The sequence below is a fragment of the Polypterus senegalus genome, chromosome 2 (genome assembly GCF_016835505.1).
Source record: "Polypterus senegalus isolate Bchr_013 chromosome 2, ASM1683550v1, whole genome shotgun sequence".
Lineage (NCBI taxonomy): Eukaryota > Metazoa > Chordata > Cladistia > Polypteriformes > Polypteridae > Polypterus > Polypterus senegalus.
In genome coordinates, this window is record NC_053155.1 from 176,577,457 (window position 1) to 176,594,301 (window position 16,845).

General features: G+C 37.8%; 1 protein-coding gene across 1 annotated transcript in view; it reads left to right on the plus strand.

Moving 5' to 3' along the window:
- LOC120523558 (vesicle transport protein SFT2B-like) overlaps positions 1-4,411 on the plus strand; it is a 144,749-nt gene extending 140,338 nt beyond the window's left edge. Inside the window, exon 8 of the mRNA XM_039744963.1 lies at positions 3,202-4,411. Within this exon, the coding sequence (XP_039600897.1) occupies positions 3,202-3,241 (40 nt within the window). The 3' untranslated portion in view covers positions 3,242-4,411. The remainder of the gene's footprint in view (positions 1-3,201) is intronic.
- The last annotated feature ends 12,434 nt before the right edge of the window (positions 4,412-16,845 follow it).

Consider the following 16,845-nt stretch of genomic DNA (forward strand, 5'->3'; position numbering starts at 1 on the left):
AAGTAACATAATAAACCCAGTTTTGTAATCGAATTGGCATCAAAACACTGAAATTGCAAATAATAGTTCATTTAGTTAAGATAGAAGTCTAATTTAAAAAGTTGGTTGGGATGAAGAGCTGTAGCCATTAAGTTAGATGGTAAAATGCTGGGTCCTTTTGTAATTTACATCTCATTAGGTAACTGGAAGGTGGCCTAGAAAACTAGAACCATTTGAAACAGTGAATCCAGCTGTTTAAGAGTAAAAGATTCAGTTAAGAGTTGGGAATCTTACAAGTAAGTTAACAAAAGTAAACCATATCATGTTGCTTCACCACCAGTAACTGGTTCTGAACTAAGAAAGTGGATAGGAATAAAATCTTAATCCTTCCTGGGTATTCCAGAACTGCACTTAAGGACTGCACATAAGTTAGCAGTAACATATCAGTGTACACCTTATGAAAAGAATTATGGATTGGAGAAGTTTGTGACTGCATGACACATGCATGCATATTTTCCTTCTGTTCAATAATGAAGTTTTTACTTGAATAGTTAATTAATTCTGCTGTCTAATTTTGAGTTTTGTCTATGTCCCCATTCACAGCAAAATTAGAGAAGCATTACCATTACAGTTGGAGTCAAAGTCGGACAGTGTGTTTCAATGTGATTAGTTTTAAGTTCCTGTCATAGTAAACACCTTTTGCAGTGATTTAGTTGTTGTTGTTGTTCCCTTGATTTTAGCAAATCAGGGGCAATCGCAGCATATTTCTCTGCCAGCAAAACGTGCAGTAGTCTGAAATACCCTGTGACTCAGTCAGACCACTCTGTGACTCACCCTGACAAAATCACAGTTACTTTGTTTTAAGTTGCAGGGTTGCATTTCTGTTTACGTAAAAGTTGGCAAGCATTGGTTGTTCATTCAGAAGTACAATGGATGCAATGTAAATGTGACTTTTGGACCATGAAAACAGAAGAGAGGCTTGTCATTCTCATGTTTGTTGTGCCACGACAGAATGGATAAAGGCAAAAAGATGGAACAAGATTGAGGCTGGGCTCACCATACCTGGAAAAACATTTGCACATCCTGTGGCTGAGAGAATTGTGCAATGTGTGCTTTTAATTGTGTCTTAAGTTTTTTGATTTGTAATTTTAAACTGTGGAGCAGAGATCTAAATCAAAGAAAAATGTCTTTGTCCCAAACATTATTGTAAATAATGTCAGTATTGACAAATTTATCTAACACTAATATCATAATTATTGAATCTTGATTTTATAAGTTTTGATTTAATCAGTATTTTCAATAAATTTATGCGCACAGTAAAAATGGCGGAGTACGTGATGAAATAATTCTTTGTAACATCCATGCTAAATTACTATATTTGCAGTTACATGGGAAAACACCTTCAGAAAACAAATTCAGGCCCCATATAGTATAGAGCTGATCTAGAAAATATGCAGACCCCTTCATTTTTGGCACACTTTGTGTTGTAGATTTAATTTTAAATTAATACATTTGCCTTTTTTGCATATCAGTCAACATTCAGTAACCCATCATGATACAGTGAAAGCACTTTCAGAAAGATTTGAGAAATTTTCTTTGTTAATCAAAAACTATAATCTCTTATTCATGTCAGTATTCAGACCGTTAAGTAATTTGTGGTACCTGTTTTGGCGGTAATTACAGCTTTGAGTTGTCTTGAGTATGTCTTTACAAGCTTTACACACATGGATTTGGGCAGTTTATCCCATTCATCCTGGCAGATCCTCTCAAACATCCTTAGATTAGATAGTAAGTGTCTGTAAATTGCCATCTTCTGGTCTTATCCACACATGTTCTGTAGAGTGAAACTCTGGGCTTTGGCTGGGCCACTCAAGAATAGCACACAATTGTCCGAAAGCAACCCCAGTATTGGCTTGCAATGTGCTTTGGGTCATTGTCATGATGAAAGATGAACTGTTGGCCCAGTCTAAGGACATGTGCACTCTGCAGCAGATTTTCTTCCAAGACCTCTCTGTATCTGACTTCATTCATCCTTCCTTCTCTCAATTGTGACCGATCTACCTATCCCTGCCTCTTTGAAGCACCCTCATAGCTTGATGCTGCTACTGCCATGCTTCTCCATAAGGATGAAATTAGACAGGTAATGAGCAGTGCCTGGTCTTCGCCAGACATAGTGCTTGGAGTTCTGCACAAAAACTAAGTTCTTCATGTTACCAGTCCTTTAAATGCTGTTTGGCACACTCCATGCATACTGTGGTATGCCTTTTTCTCAAGAGTGGCTTCTTTCTAACTACTGTACTATCTGCTCGATAAACATGGAGTGCTGCTGAGATGGTCATCCTTCGGACAACTTCCCTCATCTCAGCAGAGGATTTCTGGAGCTCTGTAGCAATGACCTTTGGGTTCTTGGTCTTTTCCCTGGCTCAAGGCCCTCCTTGCCCATTATAATATTTTGGCCAGACAGCCAAATAGTCCAATAGTTTGGTTCCAAACGTCTTCCATTTCACAATTATTGAGGCCACTGTGCTTCTGGGAACACTTTAAGCTTTAGAAGTGGTTTTATACCCTTGCCCTGATCTATACCTCACCACAAATTTATAACAGAGGTCTACAGACTTCATGGCTTGGTTTTTGTCCTGACATGTGGTGTCAATTGTAGACAATATACACACAGGTATGTTTCAAGTTCTAGACACATTTCAAGAATAATTAAAGCAAGCAGGATGCACCTGACTACAATTTGGACTGCTATAGCAAACTGCGTGAATACTTCAATTAATGGGAGATTTCAGTTTTTAATTTTGAATACATTTGAAAACCTTTCCAAAAACTTGTTTTCATGTTGGTATTATGGGTTTTTGAGTGCATATTGATGGTCCAAAATGGCAAATTGGTAAATTTTAAAGTTAAAATGTATTGCACAATAAAGTGTGCAGCAAGGTGATAGGGTCTGAATCTTTTCTTGAATCCACTGTAAATCGCATAATAAACATTTAGAGAACAAATCACACTATATGTGTAAAATATTTGAGTTTCTGCAAGAGTCATTGTCTTTATATTTTTATTACATGGTTTTATCAATGGAGACATGCAAATCCTGTTAAGAAATGGGGTAACGATCCAAGCAATTCTCTATAAGACAATCTTGTACTTTCTTTGTAGTCTCTGTTTATATTGTTTAGGTTACTGGTCTTTACTTTTTTTATTTTTTCCCCTTTTCAGAGATGCTGTGAAGAAGTTTTTTTCTGCCTGCCTGACATAAGGACACTTGACCTGTCTCCAGTTTATGGGAGGTGATTGCAGTCTGCTCCGACTTAAAGACCTGTGTGCTTTCACAGTTCATTGCTCTTATGTTGTTTATATATTGAGTTGCCTGCACAATCGAGCAAGATAGGGAAAAAAAAAAACAAGCAAGCATAATTCAGCCACCTCTTTTCCAGAATAGCCTGTTTTCACTGCTTAAAATTATTGTTAACCTGTGAATGGGATTTGCTGAGTATAACCAGATCTAGGAGAAGACGGAATAATTATTCAAAACTGGTTGTTTTATTATAATTCTAGGATGTAGTCCTGTTTTCATATTTAATATTTTTTAGGATTTTGGGTAATTTAATACTAGTCAGAAGACACTTAGATTAATTTAGTCTTTTGATAATTTGTAATGTTAATTACCCAGGAATGATGGACCCTGGGCCTTCACTTATTTTGTGAGTTTGAGCTTTTGCTCTTCAACATGGCCTTGTCTGCCCTAACAGAGAAGTGCCCCACTACATAAAGTGTACTTATTTTGCAACACTGCTGCTTAATTATAAAAAAAAAAAAAAAAAAAGGTGCAAGGACATTTAATAAAATTGAGCAAGATATCTTTGTTCAGAAACCTGAAATGTATCCACTGTACAGAAGTAGCTTCTGTAAGTCTTGGATCTGAAAGATGAGAAGTTTTAAGTTCTCAGTACTAAAGCCATAAGGAAAACTTAACAATATTAATGCAGGAAAAAATCGTTATGCAGATTTTACTGTAATACAAGTGTCATATAACCCTGGTGTTTATAATTTCATGCACAAGCCTTGCAGCAGAAAATTTCCATGTTTTCTTGTTCATGTGTTTTTCTATAGGAAATTTACTTTCATATGGATGAAGTGGCATTTTGTGTACAGTGAATTATTTTGTATTGTTTACAGATTTACCTTGATGCATTATTTTTAAAAATTTGTAAATTAATATTTTCTAGCAGAAAATCTAGAAAAATATTTTGTTTTAAAATGAACTTTCCTTACAAAGAGTTGTAAAAATGGTATTGCCTCTTTATTTAGATTGTTCTCCTTATAAGGACAATATAATTACAAATGGAAGCATCTGCTTTTTTGCTGTTGCCTTATTGTAAAGATGCAGTTTGTATAATTTTACATTATAATACAGTTATCTGCTTTATTTAATGTCCTTGTTTGTTTTCTGCATTAAAATGCAATGATACGTGATACATGAGTACAAAATATATATTTTATCTGTGACCAACATCAGTCCTTTTGCTATTTTGGTATGTCACTTAATGGGACATCAAGAATATTTGCTTGACCCCATCAGCAACACTTGCAAGGCAGAAACTTCCCCTGAATATGACAGCAGTTTGTTGCAGGGCATATTACTAAAATGTACTTGTATAAAATATCCAGAAAGGCAGCTGGTATCATTTTATGTCTTGCACACAAGCAGGTGCCACTACAGCTATTACTGCAGCTTTGCAGATCCTGGGCCCAAGACTTGTATTCATTACAGGTGCAGTCACTGTTTGCATAGAAAGATTGTAAATTTACATTTTCTCCAGGTGTCCAGGTTGTATTTTGAAACATTCCCAGGGAGACTTGCTTTGTTTAATTAGCAATGTATTTAATAAAGAAGCAGATTAGCATGAAATGTTTACCTGATAAACAACCTCAACCTCAGTATCTATTCACCAGTGCATGAGCTGTGAGCCTCAGAAGGCACTGATTACCTTCTTTAAAATTAAACATTTGAAAAGAAAATTCCTTTAACATGAACTTGTTCTGTGCACTGGGGTATGTTTTTACTCTCTCTGGATTTATACTCTACCAGGTTTCATTTGAGTACTTAGACCTTTATGTGGGTTATGGCACCGTTATTCTGCAACCATCCCTGCTCTTCTCTGCAAAAATACAACACATTAAAATTGAACAGAAATCTGCCTTTCCAATGCAACAAAATCATTGACAGTGCAAAATCAAAGGCTCCCCATCATTTGACTGATGTCTAATAAACTCTTTGGACATACAGTATACAAGATGTACAACCCAAGAAAAGTGTTTTCTTTTTTTGCAAGTAAATTTTTGCACACCAGTTTTAACATAGTTAAGCAAGAACAAGGGGAGATCACATTTTCATTCTTTTTCTACATAGCAAGTTGCATGCAGTAATTTTCCCCAAAAAGTATTAAATGATAATGTCACCAGTTTTCAGTAGTGAGATAATGTAAGAGAGTAATTACAACAAGTTAGAAGATGTACTCGTTGTGTGACTTTCAGGTGTATTCGAGGGCAAACTTTATTACAGCCACTGACTATTATGGATATCAGGTGATTGTGGGACTCTGATGGTAAGTTAAAGGGATGACTAGATTTTCAAAGTTCCAGATTATGCCACTTGAGTAGCATGTATGCCCAAGCGTAAAGGACCACCTCAGTTGTGTAATTCTGCTTTCATCATCATCAGAGGGTGGTCAGGGCAAGGGGAAAAAACCACTTTCACATAAGAGCACATTGGTGGATATGGAAACAAATAAATAGCAGTGCTTTCAGTTTTTGTCTGGTTCTTGGTCCTTCTCTTGATGCTGTTGAAATTTAACACAAGATCTTGATTACACTTTCCCAGGCATTTTGACCACACTATTATACATAAACTACATTGAGGAGGAATGTAATCAGGGGCCCCTTGGTGTATTATACTTGTTGTTCTAAATGTGTTGTGAGAATGTTTGTTTCAACAAAGCAATGTTTTATTAGATGCACGGGGATGTCTGGTGACCATAGTAAATTACACTGACAGTGAAATAATGAATCATTATTATCTAATGTTAATGGAGTTGTGTAGTTGGTTTTTACGTACCAAGTATAAGATTATTTGCTCTGTGCACAAAAGCTTACCTGCAACAGGGTATTTCATTCATATAACTTTCTGTTTTCATTTCTTTCATGTTTTTATTGTTAGGAAGATAATTTAACTTTTTGGAATTTAAAGTAAATGGGGATGAGCTTGTTCTGTTTCTGTGTACGGCCAAGCCACTGGGAAGACTTCATAAAACAGAAACCACTTGTCAATGTAGTTTTTTTGCAAATGCCAAACTCTAGTTGCTGATATATGATTTCTGTCCTGGTAACATGCAAGTAGCCAGAGACAGTTACTTCTTGCCCACCCTTGCAGTCTGCTGGTGTTTCATCAACTTATACTGAGGATCTGTTTGCCATCAACAGCAGCATTTGGAGGTGAAAAAAGAGAAAAATATATAAAACTAGGGGGCTTTCCCCCTGCTCGCATCACTCACCAATCCCCTGGCCTGCGCTACACACCAGCCACTTCGCATCTCTGCCGCTGTAAGTGGGTTTCACTTTCACCAAACAACAAATCTTTTAATTCTTGCGGATATGCCTCTTCATTGGGAACTAACACTACTTTTGCCTGATGGCAACACGAATTAGACAATCTACAAGTCTCCAACTTAGTTTAAATCCGAACAGTAACTACTTCTGTCATATCACCTATGTCCATATATTCGATCTCTTTTCAGTGGTCCATTATTTCACAGAGTAATAATTTCCGCTTGTTTGCGGTAATGCGATCTTTACTATCACTTTTTTGAGACTTTCGAATTTTAGTACTTTAATTATCTCTAACTTGCTCTGCATGTGTATCGCGCCAATGTTTTTGAACCTCTTTATAACATTCTACTTTGTCATCTACTCTGTCTTTTATTTCCGGTTCCAGGCGTGGTTAAATCTCTTGGCACAAAGTCTTGTCTTGTGGAACATGATATTGGTGAGGCGGCCTTCTGCTGCTATGCACCTAAAATCTGGAATAGCCTGCCAATAGGAATTCGCCAGGCAAATACAGTAGAGCACTTTAAAACACTGCTGAAAACACATTACTTTAACATGGCCTTTTTATAACTTCACTTTAACATAATCCTGATACTCTGTATGTTCAATTATTCATAATAACTATTCATGGTGGCTCTAAAATCCGTACTGACCCCTACTCTCTCTTCTGTTTCTTTTTCCGGTTTCTTTGTGGTGGAGGCCTGCGCCACCACCACCTACTCAAAGCATCATGATACACCAACATTGATGGACTGAAAGCCAGAAGTCTACGTGACCATCATCATCAGGTCCTTCCATGAAAATATGATGATTTATGTTAGGTAGAATGCCCAGAGGGGACTGGGCGGTCTCTTGGTCTGGAACCCCTACAGATTTTATTTTTTTCTCCAGCCTTTGGAGTTTTTTGTTTTTCTGTCCACCCTGGCCATCGGACCTTACTCTTATTCTATGTTAATTAATGTTGACTTATGTTTATCTTTTATTGTGTCTTCTATTTCTCTATTCATTTTGTAAAGCACTTTGAGCTACATTTTTTTGTATGAATATGTGCTATATAAATAAATGTTGATTGATTGATTGATTGATTATCTCTCTGAAAAACTCACTTCTACTCCCAGGCTAAAAAGTCTCATCTCGTCCCAGGATTTTTTATGTAATAGAGAGATATACAAGTTGGTGTAACTGCTGTTAAGAAAACATTGAAACAGTACAGTAATTTGTAGCTGGAATGCACAGTGTGCTTCCCCATTTTAAGACAGATGAGTTCGCAAATTTGCCAGAACTTTACAGTATGAGGATTTGAAATATAAAACTGTGCAGCGTAATCTGTTCAAGAGATCTAAAAAAAAAAAAAAACATCTTCACAAATTTCTTTGAAAAGTGAGTTCGCCACATTTCAACAACATTAGTCCACGGGAAAGAGTGTTGTTTTGTGTGGATGGACGGATGGACAGACAGACAGACAGACAGACTGACAATCCAATACATACACATGGCTATCACAATAGATGCTTCACACATTATATGCAAACACACCTTAAAAGGGAAAAAAAACAGTAAATCTGTACTTTGCATGTCATCAAAACAGATGTAAGTTGTAGATAAAAGAAAAAGGAAGAAGAGAGAAATCAAAAGCTAAACTGTAATGACTAGAATGTCTGGAACCCAGAATTGGCAAAAATACAGTATCACCAAATACTAAGATACCCCTTGCATGTGCCAAGGGGTAAATTGTTTTAGTTTGTTACTGTGTTTTGTTATTGCTGTTGATCACATGGGTGTCGAACCTTTAACAACTTCACAAATCCTTTCTTTGTGGTATGTTGTATTATGTCATCGGTTTGAGCTTCTCCCGGTATTTTTTTGTGTTAACTGTAAGAGGAAAAATTGTACCAGCGGGGTTTGGGCACTCATATTTTCTGCTTCAACATTTCGGCCTGTTAATGATAAATGTTTCACAGATAGAGTTCAGTTTAGTTTCATTACCCTTTCGTGGAGTCACAATGCAGAAGATTTGGAGGTTAACCGAATTCAAAGCCAGAGTGCAGCAGTACAGCACATGCGGTGAACACCTGTTGCAGTGGGATAACTTAAAATCACATGTGATCGCATTCATTTGCTTTCTTTTCTCATAATGTCTGGTCACCTTCGTTTTTAAGCCGAGATCAATTGCCCTTTTTCCTGTAATTACAAGCCAAATGTAACTGTAATTGAAACCGCAGCAGTTAGCCGAGATTAGCATATGGAGCTGGTTTGGTGAAAACTGTTGTTTACCTATGAAATGCAGTAGTGGTCGTAAACCGAATGGTCATAAGACACATAGGTCGTAAGTCAATAACTACCTGCATATCGGTATTTTGGGGTAAATCTCTCCCCTACAATAGAAAACCTAAATACCCCAAAGTGTCAAAAATGCTTGAACAGAGCTGTTTGAAATTTAGCAACATGATGGAAAAAAGAAAAATAGAATATTTTTTTTATTTGTAAATAAATGTTTTTAATATTAATATTACACAATGTATATGCGCTGCACTGTACTGAAAATGGATTCATGTAAATCAGGCATGCAGGAGGAATGATTGATGGGCCACACAAATAGCACCAGTAGGTTGGATAGATGGATGACTGAAGATGGGTCAGTGTTCTGGACAGGAAAAAAGACACATGATAACATTGTGAAATAGAAGGAAACAGTTTTGCAAAACTTTTTGGTAAGCAAGGACGGATTTTGCTGTTAACTACCATCTTTCATCTTGGTTACTTGTTCCATTAACCTCCAGCTCTTCATTGCACCTCCATTCTACCCCTGCCCTTTGAGCTTAGTGTTGCACACTCCAAGGAAGAAACTTAGATTTTTAATAGTGATGCTTGAATTTCTAATAAGGAAATGCTCCGTGCCCCTCGCTGTTCACATTAATACATAAATGTAACACATAGGTTATTGGCTTTGCTTTCCATACACTGTACATTTGCATCTGTGGACTTTAATGGGGGGACTACATACAACTGACAAAAAACACAAAGTACCATACTTGAGTGGACGACGTCAACAAATAAAAATTGTGAATGTCTAAGAATGATAATAGGTAAACCTGCACTGCTGCCTTATAAGACACTTATGAAACACAGGTTGGCAGTGTGGAGAGGGGTGGATAGTGGTTGTGAGATACAGTATGTAAATATTGGTGTCCAGGAACTTCAAAGGGTGGAAACCTACAGGCAAGTCTGCACAGACAGGCAAATATCAGGCTCCAAAAAGGAGACAGCAGCACAGAGTGAGCTGTCACAGGGAACAAAGAAGCTGTGGAGAACGAATCCTAAGAGGAGAGTCGTTGTGCAGTGGTAACCTCAGGGAGAACTTTGTCAGGGAAGAAAGCATGGTCTGAGACTGAAACATCAAAGCTGACTTGATGGATCAATGGATGCACTGTGCTTGGGGGTTGGAACCATGAAGTGGGGTGCAAACACATTTGTGACGTTATCTGAGGCCAAGATACCAAAGAAGATTATGAAGAAGCCTGTAGTTTGCCCCATAATTGGAACAGCAGAGTGGGGTGCAGAGACATTTGTGGCATGTGCTGAGGCCGAAACATTAAAGCTTCTAAGTAGTAACCTGTCTCCCACAAATAGAAGATAACAGCTTGATATAAATAGTTCCCAGACCATTACAGTTTTTCCATTGCTTTGTGATACATGGTCAATTGGCTTAAACTCCAATAAATCTTTAACACTAGAATCGCTGAAGCCTATGAAAAAAACTCGTAATCCTGGCCCACCTAATGTTGTAAATGCGTCAATCAGCACAAGAAGCCTGCTGTCCCATCCCCACCTTGACGGAGCTCAGCTTGGGCAAACGTTCTCCCAGCTTAAGCCAAGGCTCCTTATCTGTGTGTGAGGTTCCTGGAGTTGTATAGGGTAAATAATACAGTATATCGTTATTTGGAATACATGCATTTCATGTGTGTTCCGTGTCTACAAAGATCCGGGTAAGTATAGGATGAAAGGAAATGCGAGGCAAGAAATGCTGAACACATACCTAAAGCAGAAACGTTTTATACTACTAATGACGTGAAGTGTATAATGTGTGAAGACTTTAGTCCAAATATCAAATAAAGACGTGTGCTTTTATTCAAAAATATAACCAAAGAAAAAAAAAAAACATTTGATTTACATGTTGCTGTCAATGAGTTAAAAACCCAAGCTCAAATGTCAATCGACAGCGAGTTTATACGTGTTCTTGTATGGTGCAGAGGTAAGAACCACTGCCTTATATACCCAAAGATAACCGGTTCAAGACTGGGCACTCCACGTTTTGTGTAGTGAGCTGCTGTTATTATTATTATTATTACTGTAACATAATAAAAACATACATTTGATTTCAGGTCTTTGTATCAAATATGGTAAACAGTGTACATCCACTGCGGAACTGAATATAAAAAAATTGGCTGTAGACCTGCTTCTCAAACTCTTGCCTGTACAGGTGTCATTGCCCTTCTTGCTGGTGCTGCAGCCATACTGAAGTCAGGAAAGGGGATAAAAGGTGCTGACCATTTGGGACATTTTTTTTTTTGTTGGTTTCACAACGGTATATATTGTTAAGATGCAAGGATTTGGAAGAGAGGCAAATATCATAGGCCATACAGTAGCTTTATAAGAAAATAAATGGAATTATCACTCTCAGCATTCTTGGGTATTCCTAAAGTACAAACTTTATTGTCATGGACTTGATCGTCCTAGTCTGCTATCCAAAACACAAATGAGATCTTCCTTTGCTAATCTTTGACTTCCTTTAGTTCAGGATAGAAAGCTCTGCTAAATGAAGTCCTTCACAGATACCAGCTGTACAGGCACTATTGACTTTGTTGTCCAGGGATGTCTCCAAGTTAAATCCACTGATGCACATGGGCTCAACAGATTGTTTGTCAGACTGCAGATTTCTTTGAGAAGCATGTCGTGCCTGAAGATGTGGTCATGAAGTAGAAGGTAGGCTGAATTTAAAGACTGTTTATTTGTATGAATTTCAAAATTGAAAAAGAATAAAGAGTGAGGAAAAATGTCTTACTATGCATTCATTTGCCATAACATGTTCTCCCCAAAATGTTTTTTTTTTTATTTTTCCAACAGTACTGATAGTAATGTAATTAAAGATAATATTGAGACTGGGCATAGATCATTAAAAGAAATTGGTACAGAAAGTTTTTGTCAAAGAGCTTTTTGCAGTGCAGTCTATTGAAGCCAGAGGGATGTGTATTTTTCCATAAGAAAAAGTTGCATTTCTGACTTTTTGTTGAATAAATGGTTGTAGAGAATAATTTTCATTGTTTAAGTTAAATTATATTTATGTATCAGTATTATTGAAATGAAAACTTAAACAATAATACTTGCAAATGTGCTAATAGAACAGACACCTTTTCATGGTGTTTACCTATTTTGAACAGAATTGTATGAGAAATGTGGAATTCCTGTTTGTAAATTTTAATCAATATTTGGTGATGTTGTGAAATAATGGAGCTTCCTCTGCAAATTTGGAGTGAGTTTGCATATTGTTTTGTGTCTTCAATACCATTATTATGAACATGTATGTTTGCTCATACTATAAAACTGACAAACATTTACTATTTGATTTGTCATCACATTAACAAAAAGGCACTGGTACTGTTACCCAGGTGAAAAGAAAACAACATGTTTAAATTTAGCTGTTATAGAGAAAAAAGGTTTGTATTTTTTCCAGTTGACACCAAATATGATGCATAGCTTGTTTTTGGAGCTCAAAACATTAGGACACCATACTATCGATAAACTATTGATTTGAATCATATAATGGTTTGCATACTTTTCAGGTGCCTTTCTTGATTCCTTATTTTGCATATTGTAGTGTGAATCATAAAACTGGTGTACAAAAAAGTAATTTTTAGATATCCTTTTTAAATTAAAGCTAGCCTATCAAAAGATCAGTTCTTTCTTTTATACATTTACATCTAATCATTGAAAAGCACCCCTACTAATGTAATGAATAGTGGTATTCTATGATGTGTATTACATAGTATCCTTGATCTTAATAAAAGTCAGGTAGCCTTATACAACAATACAATCAAACAACTTCCTGCAAAAAAACTGGAAACAATGGGAGTGTGCTGTGATGCTTTAATGCTTGTAGTATATGTGTGGATCTCAAAGTGTTGTAGGCTATTTCATTAAGTTTATTGAGGAAACACTGTTTGTAATTCATATACACTCCTGCCTGCTCGTGCCAGCCAGCAGGCTGTCAGCTGTGCTTTGTAATCCCTGTAAATCCCACTGTTTTCCAGGATGCTCTAGGATGTCTTACTTTCTTTTATCACTGAATAGTTATTTTTTTATGTTCGTAGAAGGAAATGATTATCTTAGTTTTCAGGTCTGCTGTTAAGAGTGTGTTTTTCCACGCATTGTCTTTTATGTGGAAAAACTGTGCCATAATTTATTATGTACATAAAATAGAACAGTTGAAGAATGCTAATTTCATGTCTTGTTTCTAGTTTTAATGTCTCTTTTTGCAGAGCTAGCATGCTATAGATTTTTTTTAACTTACTGTTTAAACAAGTTCAGTTCCTGACTTTGAAAATATTGAGCATTTGTTTATTTCATCTGTGTGAATGTAATTGCCTTTCAAAACTGAAATACAGGTTGTTAATTGAGTATGCTTATATTTGAAGCTGTTTGATGTTTCCTTTACCATATTACTGTTACATTTTAACTGTAATATTTATGCTATAGTTGCTTTAAATTCAAGGTCTCTTTCCCACTTCAGGTTTTAAATGATATGATGAAAGTTTGTTTTGGCAAAAATTTACTCCTTATGATATTATTTTATACTCCACCAAAGTCTGAAAGTAAAAATTCCAAGTTGAATTTCCTCCTTCTGCACCTGTTTCTGCTCTACAGTAACTGCTTTAGTGGCTCAATTACCTATCACTGTACCTGTAATTCTTATTAATTTTTTGAAGGGACTACTACTTAGCTGGTTGACAAGACACCTCACACACAGCTGCATTTAAAATTAAGGTTTGTAGAGAGATGCACCTTATTTCAAGAACTTCTGGTATTTTGTAAGTATTCTTCCTTTGTATTAGTGATGTGTAGTGTAAGAGAAGGTACTTCACATATATCCTCACTTTTTAAAAAAGCTATTTTTCTGTCACTCAGGAAATTGTATTTGTATCAGTCAATCCTCAAATGTGGCATTCATTCACTTTCCACCGCTTATCTGAGACCAGGTTACAGGGTCAACAATCTTAGCAGTAATGCCCATGCATCCCTTCCTCAGCCACAGTTGCCAATTCACACTTTGGAATCCCAAGACATTCCCTGGTCATCTGGGTGATCTCCTCCCAGCTGGTCATGCTCATTAAAACCTTTACAGGGAGACATTTGGGAGGTGGAACTCAGTTGGCTCATCTCAATGTAGAAGGTCAGCAGCTCGACTCCTAGCCTCTCCTGGATGACTGTGCTTCTTATCCTCTCTCCATGGAAGAGCCTAGCCACCCTGTGGAGAATGTTCATTTTGGTTGCTTGTACTCATGATCTCAGTCTTTTGGTCATTACCCTAAACTCATGAGAGTAGGTGAGGGTAGGGATATACAGTAGCTTGATGGTAAATTGAGAGCTTTGTCTTCTGGCTCTGCTCCTCTTTTGCCACTATGTATCAGTATAGCGACCACATAACTGCACTTGTTCCATCAATCAGTCTGTCGATCTCACTTCCCCCTCGCTCATGAACAAGACCCCAGGGTACCTAAACTCCTCCAACTGAGGTAGTAACTTACCTCCCACTTGAATCAGAGGACAATCCCCCTTTTCCTACTGAGTACCGTGGCCTCAGTTTTGGAGGTGGTGATCATCTTCCCTGTATCTTCACACTCAATCATCCCAGTGTGTTTTAAAGTCCACAGACCGATGAAGCATACATACATACATACATACATGTTGTCTGCAAAAAATGGTGACTCAGTTCTAAGGCCACCAAAGCAGACACCCTACCTTCACTAGCTGTGGCTTGATATCCTGTCCATAAAAATTACAAACAGGACAGGAAACAAACCACAGCCCTGGCAAAGTCCCACACCCTCTGAGAACAGTGATGAGGTTTTTCCAAGTCTGCAAACACAACTCTCACTGTGATCATAACAGGAACTAAATAGCCCTTATTAATGTCTCTGGAACCACCTCACCTCTGGTGTCCACCATTAGGTCCTTGGGTTGCCACCTCTAGAGGCATCTATGGCTTTCAGGTTGTAGTTCTTGGCAACCATATCCACAATAGTTGAAAACAAGGTTGTCCCCCGCCCCTCCCCATCCCGCCAGAAGCAGGAAAAGCTGTTTCAGAAGTGGGGGTGACAAGTTTCTGGACAGGAGGCCCCAGTAAACAGTTCCAGTCCACCCTCTGTACTCGCTTGGGCTTTGCAGGTATGTCCAGGCACCTCCCCCACCATCTGACCCAACTTGCTCCAGGTAGTGCTCAAATGACAACTCTGCCTCTCTTTTCACCCAGGTGTCCAGAACATACAGCCACAAATCTGATGATACAATTATATAAATCACACCTCTTAAAGTGTCCCCATCATTTCCCACATAGGAGCTAAGGTCACCTAGTAAAACTATGGAGTCCCCAGCTGGGACCCTTTTCAGGATTCCCTCCCAGATGGCCTTGTACTCTGAGCTGCCTTTAGGTGCATAAGCACATATGACAGTCAGAGTGCTCCCCTCCGTGACCTTCAGCCACAAAGAGGCATTTTCTCAGACAAACTTCTACATGGTATTAACCAGGCAGTGGTTCAATAAGAAGCCCATTCCCACCCAAAACCTTTCCATTGGCAACTCTAAAGGAGAGGGCTGGTTCCAGAACCAAGCAAGTAGTTTGACACGAGCCCAACTATGTCAATTTTGTAGTGCTCCACTTCACCCACCAACTCTGGTTCTTTCCGTGCTAAAGAATAAGTGATATTCCATGTCTCAAGAGTCAATTTATGTGTTTGGGTTCCAGTTCTCCTTATTTGATTTGCAGGTGGTTGGGACTACACAATGAAAGTCCCACATCATGATTTCATGCTATGCCTGAACAGGCCCTGTGACAGGCCCAGGCTTACTTCTGTGGGCATTCTTCCCTGGCTTAGCTCCAACAACCCCATACCAGGTGGTGTATTTGTAGAACTGCATCATTAAGGGCTGTGAATCACTCTTTGTCTAATTCCTCACAAGAGACCAGTTTGCCTTGGGATGCCCTCCTAGGAGCTTCTGCTCCAGACAACATAGCTCCCAATTGTACACAAACCTCTTCACCTCGAGAAGATTCTGATTCCTGGTTAGGTTTCATATGGTGACAGTCTTCAGTCTGACAGTGACTTTGTGAATATAGAAACTCTAGCATACATAAGATTCTCAGTCCTGCTTAATTTAGTTCATGGTTGTGATGTCAACCACAGTCTTTTCCAGTAGGGCAGTTATCTATCACAGAGCTCAATTGCAGATGTACCACCCATATTTGGGTCAGTTTAGAGTTACCAGTTAACCTTACTTGAATGTCTCTATATGAGTATGGGAGGAAAACTGGAGAACCAAGAAAACAACCCACACAGATATGGTGGCAACATGCAGACTGCACATGGACAATGAATCCAGGACACTAGAACTATGACCCAGCAGCAGCACTACCCTCTGCTAACATGCTTCCCATGAAAGCATTCAGAAGGTTTGGAAGTATATTTTCTGGAATAGGTCTATCGCAGTCATAACAATTTTCAGACAATTCAAATATGCATTGCAGTTTGGGTATTCATAATTTTCAGTGTAATTTTGAATATCTCCAATCAGTGTTGCATTACTTTAAATGTCAGTAGGTAACATTGTGGGATATTTCAAATAAGTCTCATATTTGCATATCACCACCAGCAAAAGCCTATTTGTGTCTTTATGGATTTCATCTGTTGACAATGAAACAGACTGGTTCCTCTATGAAACAGATTGGTGGGTTTACCTCCACTCTTTCTTTCAACTGGAGAAACCTATCACCACATGCCTCTTTCAACTCTGAATATGAGAAAGCTGGTGCTTTAACTTTAGTTTTGTACTGATGCTTGATAGACAAACTGACATACATAGTACAAGAAGTACTATGGGACCAATAGTAATAATAAGTAATAAGGGACCAATCTGTCAAATTACTTGGTATTCTAATAGCTAAGCTATACCAGTACAGTATCTCAAACAGATCTTTTTTTATAA